This window comes from Eubalaena glacialis, chromosome 13 (assembly GCF_028564815.1).
Source record: "Eubalaena glacialis isolate mEubGla1 chromosome 13, mEubGla1.1.hap2.+ XY, whole genome shotgun sequence".
NCBI classification, from domain to species: domain Eukaryota; kingdom Metazoa; phylum Chordata; class Mammalia; order Artiodactyla; family Balaenidae; genus Eubalaena; species Eubalaena glacialis.
The window spans coordinates 31,424,734-31,442,879 of record NC_083728.1 but is presented as its reverse complement, the minus strand read 5'-3'; the positions used below and the strand labels follow the sequence as shown (position 1 = coordinate 31,442,879).

Here is an 18,146-nt window from a genome sequence, read left to right as displayed (position 1 = left end):
GGAGGCTATAGCTTCACCTTGAGCATAAATGCTTTATTGTCACCTTAGGGTTCTCAGGCAGGTGGGGCTGTTGCACATCATGGGAGGGCAGGTACACTGAGTTGATGGCAGAGCCGGGACCAGTGCTCCTTCTGTCCTCCCTACCCTCCCCCCACTCCGTGGCTCGATGGAGTGCAAGTGGGTCATTGATAGGCTGCCCCTGGGGCCTTCTCAGATAGAAAGGAAAGGCTGCCCCGACATGTGCCCCCACATCCCCCTCATAAGTGCCTTGCCCTGTACCCTTCTCCTCATAGTCTGCTACTGCTCTTTCTACAATTAACATTCATACTTGGCTGGTCAGTACCACACCCAGGAAGGTCTTACTACCCCCGTCCCTTTCCTGTCAGCTTCCAGTCCTTGTCCTGTCTGGCTCCCTAAACAGGCTGAGCCAGTCAGTCAGTGCACTCTGCCCTTCAGGCCCAGGCCCTGCACAACCTCCTTCCTCTTGCTGCCCCACCTGCAGCTGCACCCCCACCCCCCCCACTCCCATCCCGGACCCCAGTTCAGACCAGGGCTCAAGTCTTCCGGTGCATTCTGCTTTCAGGATCACGTGCTCCCTGTGGGCACGGCCGTCTTACAAACCTCTTTTAAGTCTCCTTGACCTCAGTCCTTGGCAGGGCCCTTCAGCCTTCCAGTCAGCGGACCGGGGCCCAATCCCAAAGCCAGAGTTTCTGGATAGGTCCCCACCCATCCTCCTGCGACCTCACCTCCCGGGGCAGGATGGCGGGGAATGGGGCAGGTTGGTCCGCCTCAGCCCGCTCCCCAGGTCCTGGGCCAAAAGAGTTCAGCGGGGCCGAGGGGGGGCTGGCACTGCGCCCTCAATTGGAAAGAAAGTCGATGGCGGCGCGCACGGAGCGATTGGTGCTGACGTCGACGGCAGTGACCTTAATCTCGGTGTCGCCAAACTGCATGGCAGTGCGGATCTCGCGGCGGCTAGGGGGCGCGGCGGCGGCATGGGGGCCTCCCTCGGCGGGCTCGAGCTCTAGACTGAGCGCGCCGCACTTGCGCACGCCCGGGTCGGTGATGAAGCGCGCGTCCTCGGCGGCGCAGCAGTATAGGTTGATGAGCACGCGGCGCTGGCCTGGGCGCGCCGGGCAGTAGCTGCGCAGCACCTCCTCGCCCAGGGCCACCGACTGCTCGGCGGCCACGAAGCGCTCGAACACGTCGGTGCACCAGCGGCGGCCGTCGCGAACCAGCAGCTTGTCGGGCGGGTGGCGCCCAGCCACGAAGCGGTTGAGCACGCCCACGCCGTAGGTGAGCGGCGAGCGGCGCACCCGAACCACGCCCGGAGCCTGCCCGAAGAGCACCGCGCCCTTTAGGATGGTGAGGCCCACGTCGTGCGGAACCACCACGCGGAGGCCGCGGGCGCCCAGTGCTGCCTGCACTGCGTGCTGCAGCACGGCCGACTCGGCGAAGCCGCCCACCAGGAACAGCAGCTTCACGCCCTGCACCTCGGGGCGCTCCAGCAGCGCCTCTGCGGTACAGGAGTGGAGGGTGGGGGTAAGGAGGAGGGACGGGGAGTGGGCCACTGAGGCCACCACTGCGCAGCCACTGGCGCCTCTCCTCTGCCCGCCTGTATCCTCGGGCAACCAGAAACTAGACATTTCGCTATAAAACGGCAGCCTGGTTCCCATAAAGAAAAACACCGAGCGCTTTCATGAGGGCCCCTGGCAATCCTTATGGGCTCTGCTTCCCCACCACACCGTGGAGGGCTTGAGATAAGGGTCTGCATTTACACATATTAAATGCCTACTACGTGCAAGACATTGCACTCACTCTCTAGATACTTCAGTTCATTTAAATCCCTGTGATAACAGTTTGGGGGACCTAATACTATCACCCCATTTGAGGAAATAGGCACCAGAGGTTCTTTAACCTGGCAAGACTGCACATCTTCCCGCCTATCTATCTCTTAATCCCCACCACACTGCATCCTCCAGGTATTCCAGATGATTCTGGGTCTCATTCCAGTGTATGGATTATGGGGAGGTTTCCAGGCACTAACAGGGTAAGATATTCCCGCATCTGGGTGTGTATGTTGAGGTGAATGAAGGACCCAGTCTCAGGTACTTACCTATGTGCTGGATGATCCCGCTGACCGTGGGCTGAAAGAGGTCGTTCATGGCCTCACAAGACATCCTGAGCATCCCCTGTGAGGACCACTTCACGAAGTTCACGCTGTAGGTGTTGAAGGAGGCACAGGCCCATGGGTCAGGGTCCCGGGTGCTACCCCTATTCCAGGTCGAAGTACCTGGGCACTGACTGCACATTATGTGTTGTGCCAGCCATACCCTCAGGGCTTTAGACGCAGGTCTGTTCCAAGTCCAGGCATGAGGTCCCAGGAGAGGAGCCTCCCTTTGCCTCGAGCAGAGGAACCCAGACCCATTGGCTAGCGTGTGTGTGTGTGTGTGTGTGTGTGTGTGTCTGCGGGGAATGGGAAGAGGTAGATGTTGGCCTTTCCCCAGGCTCAAGATTCTCGCCCCAGTTTGGGCTGCCGATTCCAGCTGGGGTACTCATGCCCCTCCCCCTGCCTCCACCGGGGCTGGCATGATGTGTGCGTGGGACAGATAAGGTGGACCCCCTACTCCCCCCTGGGGCCCACACCTTCCCCTGTAGGGGCGGTCCCCCGGCCCACCTGCTCCTGCGCAGGGCTGTTTCCACGTTGTGGCCTCGCTGCTTGCGGTAGAAGTCAATAAACGAGAAGGGCAGCGAGATGTTGAGCGCCCCCGCACGGTGTGGGCCTGCGGTGCGTTTGCGTGCCTCGAAGGCTATAGTCAGATCCACCCAGGCTGCTGGGCGTTGCCTTTTGAAGGTGGCGATGAAGTCTTCGCCGAAGATGCGGCCCAGCAGCTGCTCGAAGGCCAGGTCCACGCCCACCGCGCCACAGGGGCCACCTTGGGTAGGGCAGGGGTTGAAGGGGGCGTCAGTGCCGACTCCGCCGCCAGGGGGCGTTGGCGGGGCCAGGGCGGTCTGGGTACCAAGGGTGCTGCCTGGCTACTCACCAGACGCCTTGTAGAGCTCCTTGAGGGTGCCATGGGGCTGTTCCAACTGGTGCACGGTAAGGTCCACCGTGCCTCCCCCGCAGTCTGCCACCACGTAGCGGTCTCCTACGGGGGCGAGCGTGAGCACACACTCGTGGCACCTTCAGCTCTGCGCCCTCTGCAGACTCACCCAGCCTCCAGCCCTGCCCCAGGTCCTGAGCCCTGTCTGCGGGGCCATGGGGGTTAGGGCTGAAAGGGGCTTCAGGTGCTTGAACCTCAGGTCACCAGGTAGGAGCACAAGGTGTGGGGGAAAATGGTCTCAGGATTCTGCAACTCCATCTGCAGAGAATCCCCCCGGGGAGTGGGGGTTAGGGGCATGGCTGTGAGTGGGGGTGGGAGTGCAGGTGACTGAGGGGGACTACCAGGTTAGGTACAGCTGAAGGAGTTGGAAGGGGCAGGGTTCCTAGGGGCTAGAGCTGACTTCGGGAATGTTCCCCCCACCTTCAGTATACTGTGCCCCACAGGGCCCAAGGAATATCCCTCCATCTCCCCTCCCCCACCTGCTTGCATCTCAGCCCACAGTTCTCCGACACCCGATTCCACCAGGAACGTGCGGCTGTGGCGGGACCTTCGAAGCTGCTCTCGGGCTGGGTGTTGAGGGACAGCAGGACAGTGAGGTTAGAAGGAGTGTCTCAGCTACCATGCTCAATGCCCCGCATCCTTTCACCAACGCCCTCCATGAGCATCTGGAGCAGCCAGTGCTCCTGAAACTCCTGCTCCACTCCTAACTGGGAGAGGGCAATGCTGAACCCTAAAGGGTCCAGAGAAACTGGATGGGGTAATCTTAGGCACTGTAACCAACAGCTAAGGGGAAGTATTTCCGGCTGCAGGACCTTTCCTTAATCCAGAAGGGCTCAGGCCATGGCAAAATCAGAATTAAGAAGGTCTGAAGGAGCTGGGGATGGGGTGGGGGAAGGTCCTGGGACCTCTCCCTGTCATGGGAGATGGCATCTGAGGGGATGATGAAGGTTGACCATAGCTGTCCCAGTTCCTGGTCCTGGCAGCAGGAGCTTGGGGCTGATGGGGGAGGGGGGAGGACAGCTGATGTGCCAGGAGGGGAGGGAAAACTGATTCAGTGGTTGTTTAAGGGACAGCTCCTGAAGACCTCCACCTTCAGCTCAGAGTACCCTTTGTCAGTACCCAAGCACCTCTCCCCAGGGTAGGCATCACCCTCCCACTCTCAGATTCAGGGCTGGGCTGAGTCCTACCGTCCTCTGACAGTGCTACTCTAGGGCAAGGTGTAATCTTAAGCGCCTGCCTCCAAGGCCACTGGGCAGTACCCCTGGGGGTGGCTCACCCTGACGGAAGCTGGAATCAATGGAGCGGCGCTCGCCCAGGCGCCCACTGCCTGGAGCTCGGCTGCTCAGGTCCACGAGCTGGTGCAGACGCAGCTTGCGGCAGTAGACAGAGGCGGCCTCAGGCTCCAGGGCGATGAGTAATTGCTCTGCATCCTCTCTCGACACCAGTCCGGCCTGAGGATGGGTGGTTGGCAGGGTTGGGGAGCACCATGGGCCAAGCATCACACTGAAATGGCACCTCAGGGCAGGCAACCAGGGGCCTGTGGGGCTCCCATCTCCTCCGGATTATACCCCACCCATGCTAAGCTGCTCAGGCCCCTCCATGCTGCACAAATTTGGAGCTGTCTCACAGCCACCCTGTGACCAGGCTGGGGAGGGGCATGGCCATGGCCAAGGATGCCATGGTGTTGCCCAGCAGGAAGAGACCCTTGACTGAGTGAAAACCTAGAGCACCTGGGATCTGCGTCCAGGCTGCCCAAGGTGTCCCTGGGCTGCAGCAAGGTCCCCTTCACAGATACTGCATTGGCCAGCTAAGCACTGGCTGCGGGGGTTAGTGGAGACTCCAACACAGTGTATTGGGGAGGGTGGGTATAATGGCCAGACCATCAGTCAGAGGGGTGGGGGGAGCCCCCTTTTGTCTTACTGAACCCTCTTTCTCCACTGGTGATAGACAGTGGCCATGGGCCTCCCCACTCTTAGAAGAACTTTGTTCTCAGGGAATCTGATATAGGAGGAAAGAAACTTTAACAGTGAAATTTCAGGTGCCAAGGCAAGGCAGTCTGACCAGGTGGGGGATGGGGATGGGTGGGTATTAAGACTTCCTGCCCAGGGCCAGCCCGTCCTCAGCTGACAGGGAACAGTGTGGGAGGAAGCAGGGTGGGTAAACCAGCAGGGGGCCACTGGTGTGGGGGTGTTTGTTCTGGCTGGGCACAGCCATGCTTTCATCCTGGTCTCTGCAGGGGGGATGCCCACTGGCCTCAGGGTTAGCTCCTTCTAGAGACAAGTGTAGGCACCTGCGGATTTGACAGCTGAGGCATGCCTGGCCCAAAGTTGTGTTTGTGGGGGGTTGGGGGTCCTGGTATCCTCCAGGGGAAGGTGCACTGGAATTCCTGAGATCCCTTTTGGAGATCCTAGGGTGTCCACCAAGGCCCCAGGTTCACGGGCAGGATCAAACAATGCGCCCCCCTCCAACCTCCCCATTTCCACTTGAGAGAGGGGTGCCTGAGCCGTCCCCCTTTCTCCAGACCTTTGGGCATCTCTTGTGGTAGGAAGACCAGCAAACATTGGCCAAAATCACCTCCCTTCATAGTTTCATAGTCCTATTTCCCCTGCTCAGTGGTTGGGGCTGTGGTGAAAATACTGAGGCTGGCTGAAGTGGGTGTTCTTGGTGTCCTGCCCAGCTACTGTGAGTGTTGGCTGCTATTGGCTCACCGCTGCCCCTTCTCTGAAGAACTGCCCTCAGCTGAATGGGAACCGCCTCACTTGGAGGGCCTTTCCCCAACTCCCCCAATAACCAATGACAGACTGATAAGGATGGACAAAAAGCCACCCCCTCCCCCGCCTCCCCGTGGCCAACACCACAGTACATTCTCCCTCTAGAGCTCTCCATGGGATCAGGCTGAGGCTAGACTCCAGCTGAGACCACATCCCTGCTCAGCTCTTTCTCCTGTCCTGCTTTCCTCACTCCCCTTTCTGCTGAGAGTCCTTGCAATAGACCACATGCACAAGAATCCCCATCTTGGGCTCTGCTTCTAGGAAACCTGCCCTAAGACACTGTTTAAGCTGGCCTGGGCTGTGTCTTTTGTCCCTCTGCTCTCTGGTCCTGCAGGCCCACCCCCTTTCCTGGTGGCAACAACCCTCCAAAATGGCCAGCAGGGTGGGGCTGGCAGTCTTTACACAATGGCTCTGTGGTCCCAAGGGCAGTGGGTGAATGAAGGTATGGGGCCATGCCCGGGGCCCTCCCGACCAACGTCCACGGCTCTGAGTGCACATTCTCACCAAGTAGGCAGCCTCTCGCATGAACTGCTTAGCTGGCTGTTTCCAGATGGCCGGCACTGTCAACACCCAGCGCACAGTGTCCTTCTCTGGCAGCGATGGGCACTGGTCCCTCAGCTCCTGGAGCAGGAGGGGGCAGTGAGGGGAATGGCTGGCTTGGTTTGCGGGGAGTGTCTTTAGCCTCTATGGGAGCTGGGGGAACTAATCAGGCCTCAGGAGGAACTTCCCAGCTAACTTGGAATCCTAACACCCCCTTCCCCACCACCACCACCTCCCCAACACCTGTAGGGTTGATGCAGGCTCTACCAGATAGAAAGGCAGGGGACTGGAGATGACCTCTGTCTTCTGACAGTGGCTACCCATTGGATGGACAGGGATTGGGCTGAGGGGAAAGGATGGACCTGGGGGCCCTCCACCCCAGTAGGCAGGGATGGGGTCACAGCGTACCTGAAGGGCATGCTCCTTGAAGAAGCGCAAGGCATGGGCGAACACCTCCAGGGCAGGCATTTTCTTTCCATTTACCGCTTCTAGCTGGGTCTTCAAGGTGAGATCCTGGCAGGGACACAAGGTGACTCTGCAGGAGGCCGTAGCTCTGCCTCCATTTCCTGACAACCTCTTATACTCACCCCATTTCCTGGTGCTCCCCCTCTTTGGCACTGTCCCACTCTGGCTCTAATCTCACATTAGTTCTCTCCCCAGCCCCTCTCTTTACCCTATCTTCACCCCTTGGTCATGCCTCCATCCCTTACATTCAAGTTCCGCCTCCTTAGCTACTCCTCCACCAGGCCCCTCCTCTTTTAGCTTTACCTACCCTCCATGAGGCCTCCCTCTCTGCTTTCCCTCCTAGCCCTGCCTCCCTGGCTGGAGCTGGGCCCTGAGCCAGAATGTGACTCACAGTGGCACTGTGGATCTTCATCTTGAACTTCTCAAAGTAGAGCCAGTCACGAGCCTCCTCAGGGTCCAGATCGTGGTAGTAATCACGGGCTGTATAGCCAAAACTGTGAAAGGCACCCTCTGGGGTCAGCAGCAGGCAGGTGGGGGTCTTCTGGTGGGCCACACCTGGGTCCCCGCCCTCCCATTTCCTGTGGAGGCAGATAGCTGTCAGTGTGGTCAGCAGTAATCCTCCCTTTGTGGGGTTGGGTGCTGGCTCTGGAACCAGCTGTGTGACTTTGGGTAGCTCACTTGGCTTCCCCAAGCCTCAGTCTTTCCATATGTAAAATGGGAATAATAATAGTACCTACCTTTTAGGGTTCTTGTGAATATGGTGCTTGGCATCCACTTAAATCCATAAACGTTGCTCATGGGATCCTCTCTATCCATGGGGCCATGGGTCCCATCCGACATCCTCAGCTCCTGCTCCCTTCCATGAAGTATACCATTGGACCTCACCTCCCTGTCTTTTCAACAAGCAGCAGCAAGCCATCTGCCTCGTCTGGCCTTCTGATATGTCTCTCCAGGACCCTGGCAGAGGCCTCCTCCCAGCCAGCTGGTTTGCCCTCCTCTAGGCCATCTTCCACAGCTAAGCTCTTTCAAGGCATTCATGATCATTCCTATCTGGCCCACATCAGTAGCTACATCCCAGCTGACTGCACCTCCAGCAGGCCCCCAAAACCTGAGACTCCAAACTTCCCTATGTGCAGGCATCATCTGGACCTCCACCCAGAACTCACTGCCCAGTTCATTAGCCTGGCAAATCCTTCCTCCCCTTCCTCTGCGTTGTCTGATGCCCTGACTCCTCTAGGCCAAGCTCACCAGTGCAGCCTTTTGGGGAAGGAACTGGGAATCCAGGCAGAAGGAAGAGCATGTGCAAAAGCTTAGAGGTGTGAAAGACCAGGGAGAACTAGCTATAAGTTGGCTCAAAGCAGGAGAAAATACAGGAATCTTAAGATCAACTAAGGAGGAGTACCAAATGCCATATCAGAATTCTGTCTTGGTGGGTATTAGGTAGGGGAGTGAAGAGGCATGACCACATTTGCCTTTAGAAAGGTCACTGGTCCCCATGTAGCAACAGAGTGGAGGGGAGGGAGGATGGAGAAGGAAAACCAGGGAGGAGGATATTGCAACCGTTCAAGTGAGAGAGGGTGGGGCTGAACTTCGGGGTGGTAGTGGTGGAGAGAAGTAGGCGGGTATTACAGAGATATTAGAGATAGAAGTGATGGGGATTAGCGGCTAGCGGGGGTGGGAAGGGCTTGGGAGGAGGCCAAGATGCCCCCAGTTACTTCCTGTGACTGTTATCTCCAGTGTCCCTTCATGTGTCCTCAGCCCCAGCAAGGGGCCCAGCATGGCCTCGGCTGTGTGTGCTGACAAGCTGGGATGCCCTGCAGCTCTTAGAGAGCTCTAAGGGCCCAGAGCCTTTGTGGCCTCATGTGGATGTGGAGGGAGCAGAGAAAGGGGAAGGACAGTCCATGCTCATGTAGGTTAGGTCCCCTGTATCTTTGGGGCAGTGACCCTTTGCCTGTCTCTCCACCCACCCTTCCATCCAGCCTCCCAGGCCCTGGTGAAGCCCCCGGATCCCCCACCCCAGGCTGAGTTGGGAGCTTTGGGGTCTTCTATAGGGGTCTTCCCCCTATAGGCTACAGCCCCACTAAGATATATTCAAAGGATCAGGGTCTTGAGGCCTGAAGGGGAGTGTCAAACAAATGTTTCATTCAAACAAAACAAAATCCATCAGAATGGATTTTTCAAACAGCTCTTTCATGACAACTGTGTGACTTGTCAACTCAGTTAACCCTCTGATCGTTCATTTCCTTGTATTTCATTCGAGCCGAACCTAGGAATCTGCCTCTAGGAATCTACCACATAGAAATTCCAGCACAAGTTTTCAAGGAAGAATATTCATTGCAGCACTTTTTGTAATAGTGAAAAATTAGAAGGAAAAATAGCCTCAAAACTATCAATAGGAGAATGGATAAATTATGACACATCTGTACTGTGGAATACTATGCAACCATTAAAACAAAATCGTGGCTCTCTGTATTCACATGAAACATCTAGAAAATAGTGTTGAAAGCTTAAAATAAAGCAAGTTGTATGATATACCACTTTTATTTTAAAACCACATATTTATTTTGTTTTTGCATATGTATTTGTGCATATGTATTTGTGTTTGTGACTAGCCCAGAAAAAGATCTGTGTATTTTACTGTATGTTTGTTATCTCTCAATAAAAAATTTAAAATAAAAAACAAAGCCCAACATTTCCTGCAGAGGTCAGAGAGCTGCCCCAATTGGGGCTGAGGGCCCAGGCCTGGCACCCATCCTCCAAACTTTTGCCCCAGTGGGGAGCCCAGACTAGGGGTGGAAGGCACTCTGAGGAGACCCCATTTCTCCTTAGTGACAGTACTTCTGGGACCAGGTCTCTCCCAGGGTGTAGGATTCCCCCCCGCAACAACCAATCTCCCAGCCCAGCCACCCTCACCTCATCATGTGGATGGCCTCAGGGTCACTGGCAAAGCTGAAGGCATAGCCACTGGATGTGGTGCCGAAGTCGATGGCCACTACCACGGAGAAGGGGGCCTGCTGGGGGGCTCGGGCCTCAGGCTTCTGCAAGTGCAAGACCTAGTCAGGGAGCAGCCAGAGGGCCAGGCTGACTGTATGTGGGAGCCCTCCCAACCCCTGGCTGTGGTCCAGACCGGCCCTGGCCCACCCCCACCTACCTGCCTGCCTGGCTCCCTTCCTCTCCTAAGCTCCAAGCTAAGCCCTTGAGATGCCAACTGTTCAGAAAGCCCAAGGCCTCTCAGGTAGCCCCATGAAGTTTTGGGCTTGAGCTCCTGCTTCCCTGCTTCTGGTTCTCTGCCCACCTTCTGCCTGGACTGCCTTTGCCCCACCCCCATCTCACACCATTTCACAGCTTGGGCCCAGCTGGGGGCAATTTTGCTGCTCTGAGCAGCTTCATAGCACATGGACCTGCGTATATTTGACCCTCTTGCTCTTTGTGGCCACAGTGACACAGCCAGACTCTATCCAGTTTTGTGACAGAGAAGAGAGGCCCCATGCACGTGCCCAAGAGTGGTCCCTGCCTCCTCCCAGGCCAGGCCTGGGCTCCCTGAGGACAAGGGGGTCCCCAGGCTGGATCACTAGGGTGAGGCCACCCCACGTGGAGTGACCTAGGGAGCTTGGGGGTGGTGGATATGTCCTGGATACGTCAAGCTAGCCCCAAACTATTTTTTAGCAACATGTCTCCTCTTCCCTAGATATACCTTGTATTAAGGTGGGGCTGTGGTTGACAGGAGGGGAAGCAAGTCTCGGAGGCCCAGTGCTCTGAGAACACACAAAACTACTTGCTCAGAAGTACACCTGCCCCAGGCAGGTTACGTGCAATGGTCCCTAGATGTTATCCTGGAGAGAGATCACCTCAGTAGAATTGTTACCCCTACAGTCCAAGGTCACCTAAGGCTAACCCATCAGGGGGAACATGAGTGGAGTGTGTAGGGGCAGGAAGCATGATGGTCCAGCCCAGACCTGCCAGGGCTCTTCCAGACACCAGTGTGACCTTCCCCACTACCCAGGCCACCCACTACCCCAATCCCTGCTCTGGGCTTACTGGAGACTGTGAGGGTGTGAGGGGGGCAATGCCACAGCTTTCCTGGGTCCTTGGGGAGCCGGGTGGGCTGGGCACTGGAGACCGCTCTGGGCTGGAGCCTGCAAAGAGAGGGCAAATCACTCTGGCACAATCAGGGTAAGGGGCTGGTGGCTGGGCCCCAAGCCTGGGGGATTCTCCATCAGTCATTGCTGGGCCAAGGTGAGGGGTACCCTGCTGGGGAAAGGGGACGAGGGCGGGAGGGTAGGAAGGACAGGACTGAGGTCGGGGTCGGGGATAGCTGGGTTCAGGGTCTGTTATCAGTTAGAGGCGACCTATTCCTGAAGGGTGACATACTTCACCTAGGGACTCACTGTCTCACCTAGCACCCCTCAGACACAGCAGGGAAGGGGAGAGACAGAGAAGCATTGTGGGGGTGGGGAAGACTGAGTCCAGAGATAGAAGGGCAGGAGAGATGGGGCAGGTGAGCTCCTGGGGTGAGGGTGGAGAAACCAGAAAAGGTAGGGGACTACAGATCTAACTGAGTAGGAGTGGAGCCGCTCCTCTCCCCACTAAAGTGCAGCCACATGGTTCTAATCAGGACCTGAGGGAGTTGCCTCCCCCCGCTCCCTCTGCCCCCCAAGGGCCATCCATGGACAGGCCCAGCTGGCTGACTGGGGCAACACCTCCCCCAGCCCAGCCCTGAGCCGAGAGGTGTCCACCACACTAGGAAGTCAGATTCCAAGCCTCTCCTCCCCCATGACACACATAGACCTGGAGCCAGCATTTGGGGGCAGGAGGCCCCCTTAAGACCCTCTCACAGGCCCAGGACTGAGCTGGACCTTTGGTGGGAGGAAGCAGTGCAGCCCCCAGAAGGCAGCCCAAAGCCTGGTTTGGAGGCTCTGGCAGCTCAGGGGGCAGGAGGGCCTGCTTTGCTGGTGTGGGCTGGTGGCTCATCACCACCACACTGAACTTTGCTAAGGCCCCTGGGAGGGGCACTGGGGCTGCCCTGAGATCCGTGTGTGGGGACGGGGGCGCTGACCAGGGAGATTGATGGGGTCTGGTATGAAGACACATCGGCAAATCAATGTCTGGCTTTAGGCTGAGCCAGGGCTGGGGCCTGTGTACTCGCTCAGCCACAGCTCTGTGGCCCTGACAAGTCCCAGCCCTCCCCGACCTTGGGGTACCCTGGGAATATATGTGAGGGGCCGGGCATGAAGGGGATTCTGGGAAGTGCCTGGACAGGGCTGGCATCTGTCTTGCAGTGCTGGAGGGGCAAGGACATGGTGGTCACACTCCCAGAGCCCCTTTTTCTCAGGTGGCCAGGGCAGGCTTGGGTCCTGTCACCCGCTCCAGCTTGAGGGGCCGAGTTGCTGTGGTTTGAGCCTGGGAAGGGAGTCAGGAAGGAAGCCCCAGCCCACCAGGTCTTTGTGAGTGGACTTCCTGAGGCGTGTCCGTCCTGCCTCCTGGCCTCCTACCCCTGCACAGAACCCAGAGCCTGTGCCCAGACCAGGCCAAAGGCAGATGCGCATGCACACAAACAGAATTCTGTGCAGACATACACACCCTGTGCCCAGAGACCTGCCCATAGGCAGACACGCAGACACACACACACACTCACATGCGTAGTCCTGTTGCACTGACCCTCCTTGCACACACACACTCACAGAACGGCTCTCAGGAGCCTCTGCTGGGCAAGGCACGTGGACAGACTAGGGGTGGGTCTGAGTGCCAGGGAGAGGGGGGCAGTGGGCCCCGGGCAGAGGTGAGGGGGTGGGTCTTACCGCTGTACAGCCCCTGCAGGCCCATCTCCGGGACAGCCAGCATCTTTGTAGGCCCTGTGGCTGTGAACAGGAACAGACAAGCAGAATGGCATTTATTTGTTCCTTTGTTCCCTTACTGAATAATTGTTTATTTTATTTATTTACTTTTGGCTGGAGTCCTTTGAAGCAAATCCCAGGCATGCTGCTTGACCTATAAATTATTTAATATGTCTCTCTAACAGAGATTGTTTAAAAGACATTGCCACAACACCACTATCATGTCTAACAAAATCAACAGTAATTCCTTAATCTCATCCAATGCTCAATCCTCCATCCCAGCTTGTCTCAAAAATGTCTTTTTTTTTTTTTTTTGGCTACACTGCGTGGCTTGCAGGATTTTACTTCCCCGAGCAGGGATTGAACCCTGGCCCCCTGCAGTGGAAGGGAGGAAACCTAACCACTGGGCCGCCAGGGAATTCCCTTAAAAATGTCTTTTTAACAGTTGCTTTGTTGGAACCAGGATGCTCCTAAGTGTTTTCAGGTGCCCACTCTCTGCCAGATGCTGTGGGACATCAGTGACCCAGAGAGACACTGTCCCTGTCCTGGGGGCCCACAGCCTGGTGGGGAAGCCATTCATAATCAGATAATCATGTAAGTGAATCTGAGATTACAAACAATGCTGTGAAGGATACTGTGAAGCAGGGCAGAAAGGGGAGCATGGCAAGGCTGGAGAGAGGGGTTGGGCTAGGCTCACCCTGCAGGCAGACCCTGGTGGACCCAATTTTAGATCTAGTTTTACATGAAAGGCAACAGCAAATCTTGAAAGGTTTCAAGTGGCAGAGTGAAGGCAGGGGCATGACTAAATCTGTGTTTTAAAAAGCCCCTCTGGCTGCATGGGAAGTGTAGACTGCAGTGGGACGACATGAAAACAGGAGCCAATCAGTGCTCCAGGCAACAGATGATGGTGGTGGCTGTGTGTCTTGAGACAGAAGTGTAGACATTTATGTTAGAGGTTAAAATCAACAAGCCTGATGGAAGATGTCTGGATTGGACATGGGAGGTTAGGAAGAAGAAGGTGTCAAGGATGACACTGCCTGATTCAAGCTAGGAGATGGATGGTGAAATGGAGAATACTGGAGCAGGGCAGGCTGGCAGGGGGAAAGGGGCAGTGTTCTGGGTGCAGTTTTGAAACTGCTGAGAGAACAGACTGAGGAGTCAGATGACACATGACCTAGAGGTCAGGGAGAAATCTGAGGTGGAGAAGTGTGTCTGGGAGTCATTGTCACAGGAGGCTTGGCAGAGAGTAGAGTGGGGGAAGGGAGGAGAAGCTCTGAATAAAGGTTGACTGGAGGAAGGTTGGCTGGCCAGGGAGACGGAGTTGCCTGCTATGGTTTCATGAAGATCTGATAAGAGAAGACTGTGAAGCTAGACGTCTTCAGAGATTTTTAGATGAGACTGGAAACACCTGTTTTTAATGGCATTTCAGTGGAATGATGGAGATGGGGCGGAGTCAGGTAGGCGAGGAGGGAGCAGACGGTGAGAGAACAGAGCTAGCACTTCTGGGAAGCTTGGCTGCACCTGGAGGAACATAATGCTTGAGGAGGGGAGGACAGGTTTTTATTTTCTTTTCTAAGGTGGGAGGAACCTGAGCTTGTGTCTGTGAAGTTCTGAGGGCCAAGCTAGAGGCATCGTCCTCCAGGTCATTGACAGCTTTGTTACTCAAAGCGTGGTATCAGGACAGCAGCACTGGGTCTCCTGGGAGCTTGTTAGATGTGCAGGCCCTCAGGCTCCGCCCCGGACCTGCTGAGTTAGCGCTTGCTTTTTCGCAAGATCCCAGGTGGTTGGGAGCACCCTAAGGTTTGAGAAGTGCTTGTCAACGTATCCTGGCCCAGTCTTCAGATCACCAACGCTACTGTCCTCAGCAGTGAGCCTAAACAAGGGTGGGGGCAGCCCAGAGCCCACTCCCTCTCTGTAGCCAGTGGCCAGATCAGGAAGTTTTGCTAACAGAACACAGCGGACACAGAGCTGGGCACTGTCACACCCTTACACACACGTGCACACACCCTTGCTCACACAGAATTCACACAACCCAGCCCCAGCATGGACAGACACTGAGACACATCCAGGATATTCCCCCATGGCCAGCACCATGGAGATTTCCAGACACATGCAGTCCTGCTGTCACTGGAGGTGCACAGGTGGATGTCCAGGAATCAGAATCAGGGGAAATACAGGGGCTGATCGTGGGCACTTGTACAGCAGCTGGATGATGCTGAGAAAAAGGAAAGTAAATGGTGGGGGTGGGTATGGGCCTTGAGAGCCAGGGACAGGTGCCCAGTTCAGGGTGATGGAGTGTCATGCTGGACGTGGATCCTACCAGCTCCCAAGAGCTGATTCTGTGCATCTCTTCTCAATTCTGCATTTATTGACATCACATGGATAGCTTGAAATCAGCCATGGTGATTATACCATAGCAGTTGGTAAACTGCAAATTAGGTTTTTCTCCCTCTTGGGAAGCTGACTGAAAAACATCTACCAACACACTACTGGATCAAGCCCACAAGAGAGAATATGGCAGCCCTATTTATGCATTGTTTTGATTCATCAGCAAAAACTTATTGACATTTCTTCCTGCCAGGTTCTGCAGCTAAGTGCTGGGGAAACGCTTTGCTGAATGAATGAATGGATTTTCTGAACCAAGGATATTGTATTTGGAGCAGAAACAATCTAGAACCACCAAGAAAAAAGCACTCAAGAGTTGTCACTCTAAGCTGATTCCATGTCCAAACCAATGTGTCTATAATCTCCCCAGCTCTGTGAACCTGGTCCAGTTATCTCCTATCTTTGAGCATGTGACACTGAATGCCCCTACACTCAGGGCTGACAGGGCCTATTATGGCACCTGGCTGGAGTGCATCATGTTGCCTCTCTGTGCCTCAGTGCCCTTTCCTGTAAAATGGATCATACAGGGGGCTTGTGAGGATCAAGTCCAAGAAAGGAAGGTGGCTGATAAAATGGCAGGGAGTTGGACAGATGTGAGCAGTGTTCTTTCCCTTCATGATGTGGATTCTGAATTTTCTCTTGGCAGAAGTTTTTGGTCTTATTGAGACTTTTATTCTAGTCATTCTGAGTTCTTTAGGGAGGGAGGGAGGCCCTGAATCAATTTGTGTTAAAGAAGGAGGATCCTGCTGATTCTCTGAGAGGTGGAGGTACAAGAGGGTGGCAGCCACACAAGCACGCACACATACCCCATATTTCTTTGGGACATCCCCCACCATGCATACACACGCACATAACAGAAACATTTAAGGAGAATGCTGATCATGGGACTCAGGACAACCTCAGCTCCCAAAAGCTATATCTGGGCGGGGCCTGCAGCTGGAAGTGGGGAGAGGTAGATCCCTGCCCCAGGGGCCCACTAATTTCAGACTGGTGATGCTTATGGGTTTGAGAATAATTGGGTGGGGCAGTTTGATTTACACAGAGAATAACTTCATTTTCTGGCTACAAGGGCAGGCTAAACCCTGGCCCCAGCCTGACCCCTACCCTACCCACAGACAGACACTTAACCCTGCCTATGGTCTGTCCCTTAACCTTGCCCATGGACTGACCCCTAGCCCTTGGCCTCATATTGACCTCTCATCTTCAGCTTTACCCTGACCCCTGGCCCTGACTTCTACCAAATAGGCATGACTGGGGACTAGGACAGAGTGTGGCCGAGTAGGGACTTGAAACTGGAGACTCCCATCCCACACTGTCCCCCAGACTCACAAAAGCCTAGGACTTTCACCTCCATACCCCCGCAGGCCTCCTTTTACTGGGACCGTGCCTCTCCCATCCACTGCTCTCTCAGCATCCTGCCAGTCAGCAGGCAAAGAGAGGCCACAGGCATTTCTCCCAAGCCAGAGACTGAGCCAATCAGGGCCCAAGGAACATATCAGAAATGGCACCCAAAGGGCTGCCCCAGTCTGTCTCTGGAGAGGCACCCTCAAGGAGAGGGACCAGTGGGAGGTTGTGGGGTGAGGAAGCTGCCTTCTCCTGGCCTGAGGCAGGGAGTGATAGAAATGGCCTCCCAAGTCCCCTCCCTGTCCTCGACTTTTCTTTCTATACATCCTGCCCTGCCCCCATGGGTCCTCATCAAGGGAGCAGCCAGTTCACAAACAACCTCTGTCCCACACAGCCTAGGGCCTGAAGCCCCTCCCACCCTCTGCCCACTGTCCCTCATCACCTCTCTTACCTTCTGGGGATCCAGGGCTGCCTTCACTCTCCCAGGGAGTCCACATTTTAGAGCACCCTCCCTGTCAGTTTCTCTCCCCCACACAAGCTAACTTTACAGCCTGGCTCCACTGGGATACCACAGGGAGCCCTGACCCCACCCCACCTGGATTCCCAAGCTGGCCTCACAGAGAGAAACCAGAGGTCCCTGTTCATGAGGCCAGCCCACAGTCTGGCACTGTGCCACCCAGCCACTCTTGAACTTTCTGGACCACAGGCCCTGGGAACTCCCCCTGCAGGCGTCCCCAAATACACACACACTCAACCCCGGGGTCTCCACCTCTGGCCTAAGCACCGTGTCCTCCACAAACTGGCTCCCTGGAGCCGCCCCCAGCCCCACAGACACCCAGACACGGAAGTCTCTCGAGCCCCCCTCCCTCCCTCCCCCCAGATCCCTGCCCTCCACAGGGCGAGTGTGGGGTCCCAAAGCCCGGATGTAGCCCTCCGGTCGCTGCCCCAATTGCCTTACCGAACCAACAGCCCTGCTGGAGAGAGGGGCTTGCAGATCTGCCCCAGTCCTGTCCCCCTGGGTCAGGAAGTTTGTGGTGGGGTCTCAGCCGCCAGCCCGCGATGAGACCGCAAACCTTGGCGTTTTCTCCTCTCTGGGAGCCCAGCGGTCCCCCGCCCAGAACTCACCTCTGCCCTGCCGACAGCTCGACCTGTGTCCAGACGCCTGGATCCTGGGCCCACAGCCGGTGGGGCGGCTGTGCTCTGCCGCGTCGGCCAAAGCCCTCGACGTGCGCCCGGCCCCAGCCCGGCTCTCCGCCCCGCACCGCCCCCGCCCCTCTCCTCCCCTCCCCCTCCCCCAGGCCGGATGGCCGCGCGGCTGCCGCCGCCGCCGCCGCCGCCGGGTGGGCCAGCGCTTCAGCCCAGATGTGCGAGGCCGGGGCGGGGCCTGCAACACGGGCCTCCGCCGAGGGGCCCGGCCCGGCTCGAGTCCACCGCCCCTCCCTTTGCCCCTCCTGCGCCTCCCCCACTTCCCAGCCACCCGGGGGGCCGTGAGGGGACAAGGGTGAGGAGACGAGGTGGAGGGAGGAGGAGAGGAATTTCAGGCCCTGGTAGGCCTCCTGCAGCCCGGCTGCGAAGGGCTCCTCTGCCCACCCCAAGGCCACCTTGGGATTCAGCCTAGGGGGCCTAGCTGCTGAGAGGGAGGGCCCTGCCCAGACCCCTCCAGCCCCTGCCCCGGACTCTCGCAGTCCCTTCCCCCAGACACCCCC

The 18,146-nt window shown here is 56.7% G+C and overlaps 1 protein-coding gene across 1 annotated transcript; it reads right to left on the bottom strand.

The window, feature by feature from the left end:
* Positions 1 to 523: 523 nt before the first annotated feature.
* HSPA12B (heat shock protein family A (Hsp70) member 12B) lies at positions 524 to 17,681 on the bottom strand. The gene is made up of 13 exons (XM_061209978.1): positions 17,566 to 17,681; positions 12,676 to 12,735; positions 10,916 to 11,013; positions 9,791 to 9,915; positions 7,269 to 7,455; positions 6,821 to 6,925; positions 6,377 to 6,493; positions 4,378 to 4,552; positions 3,581 to 3,667; positions 3,042 to 3,146; positions 2,675 to 2,933; positions 2,114 to 2,217; positions 524 to 1,513 (listed from the first exon to the last, which is right to left on the bottom strand). The coding sequence occupies exons 2-13, from the start codon at positions 12,716 to 12,718 to the stop codon at positions 858 to 860; spliced, it is 2,061 nt and encodes a 686-aa protein (XP_061065961.1). The 5' UTR covers positions 12,719 to 12,735; positions 17,566 to 17,681; the 3' UTR covers positions 524 to 857.
* Positions 17,682 to 18,146: the final 465 nt, after the last annotated feature.

Excerpts from the sequence above, each read along its gene's own strand:
- HSPA12B (XM_061209978.1), bottom strand. The coding sequence starts at position 12,718 with ATGCTGGCTGTCCCGGAGATGGGCCTGCAGGGGCTGTACAGCG. Across the intron at positions 7,456-9,790 it reads GAGGCCATCCACATGATGAG|GAAATGGGAGGGCGGGGACC; the intron begins GTGAGGGTGGCT and ends CTGCCTCCACAG. Across the intron at positions 4,553-6,376 it reads TGCGAGAGGCTGCCTACTTG|GCCGGACTGGTGTCGAGAGA; the intron begins GTGAGAATGTGC and ends ACCCATCCTCAG.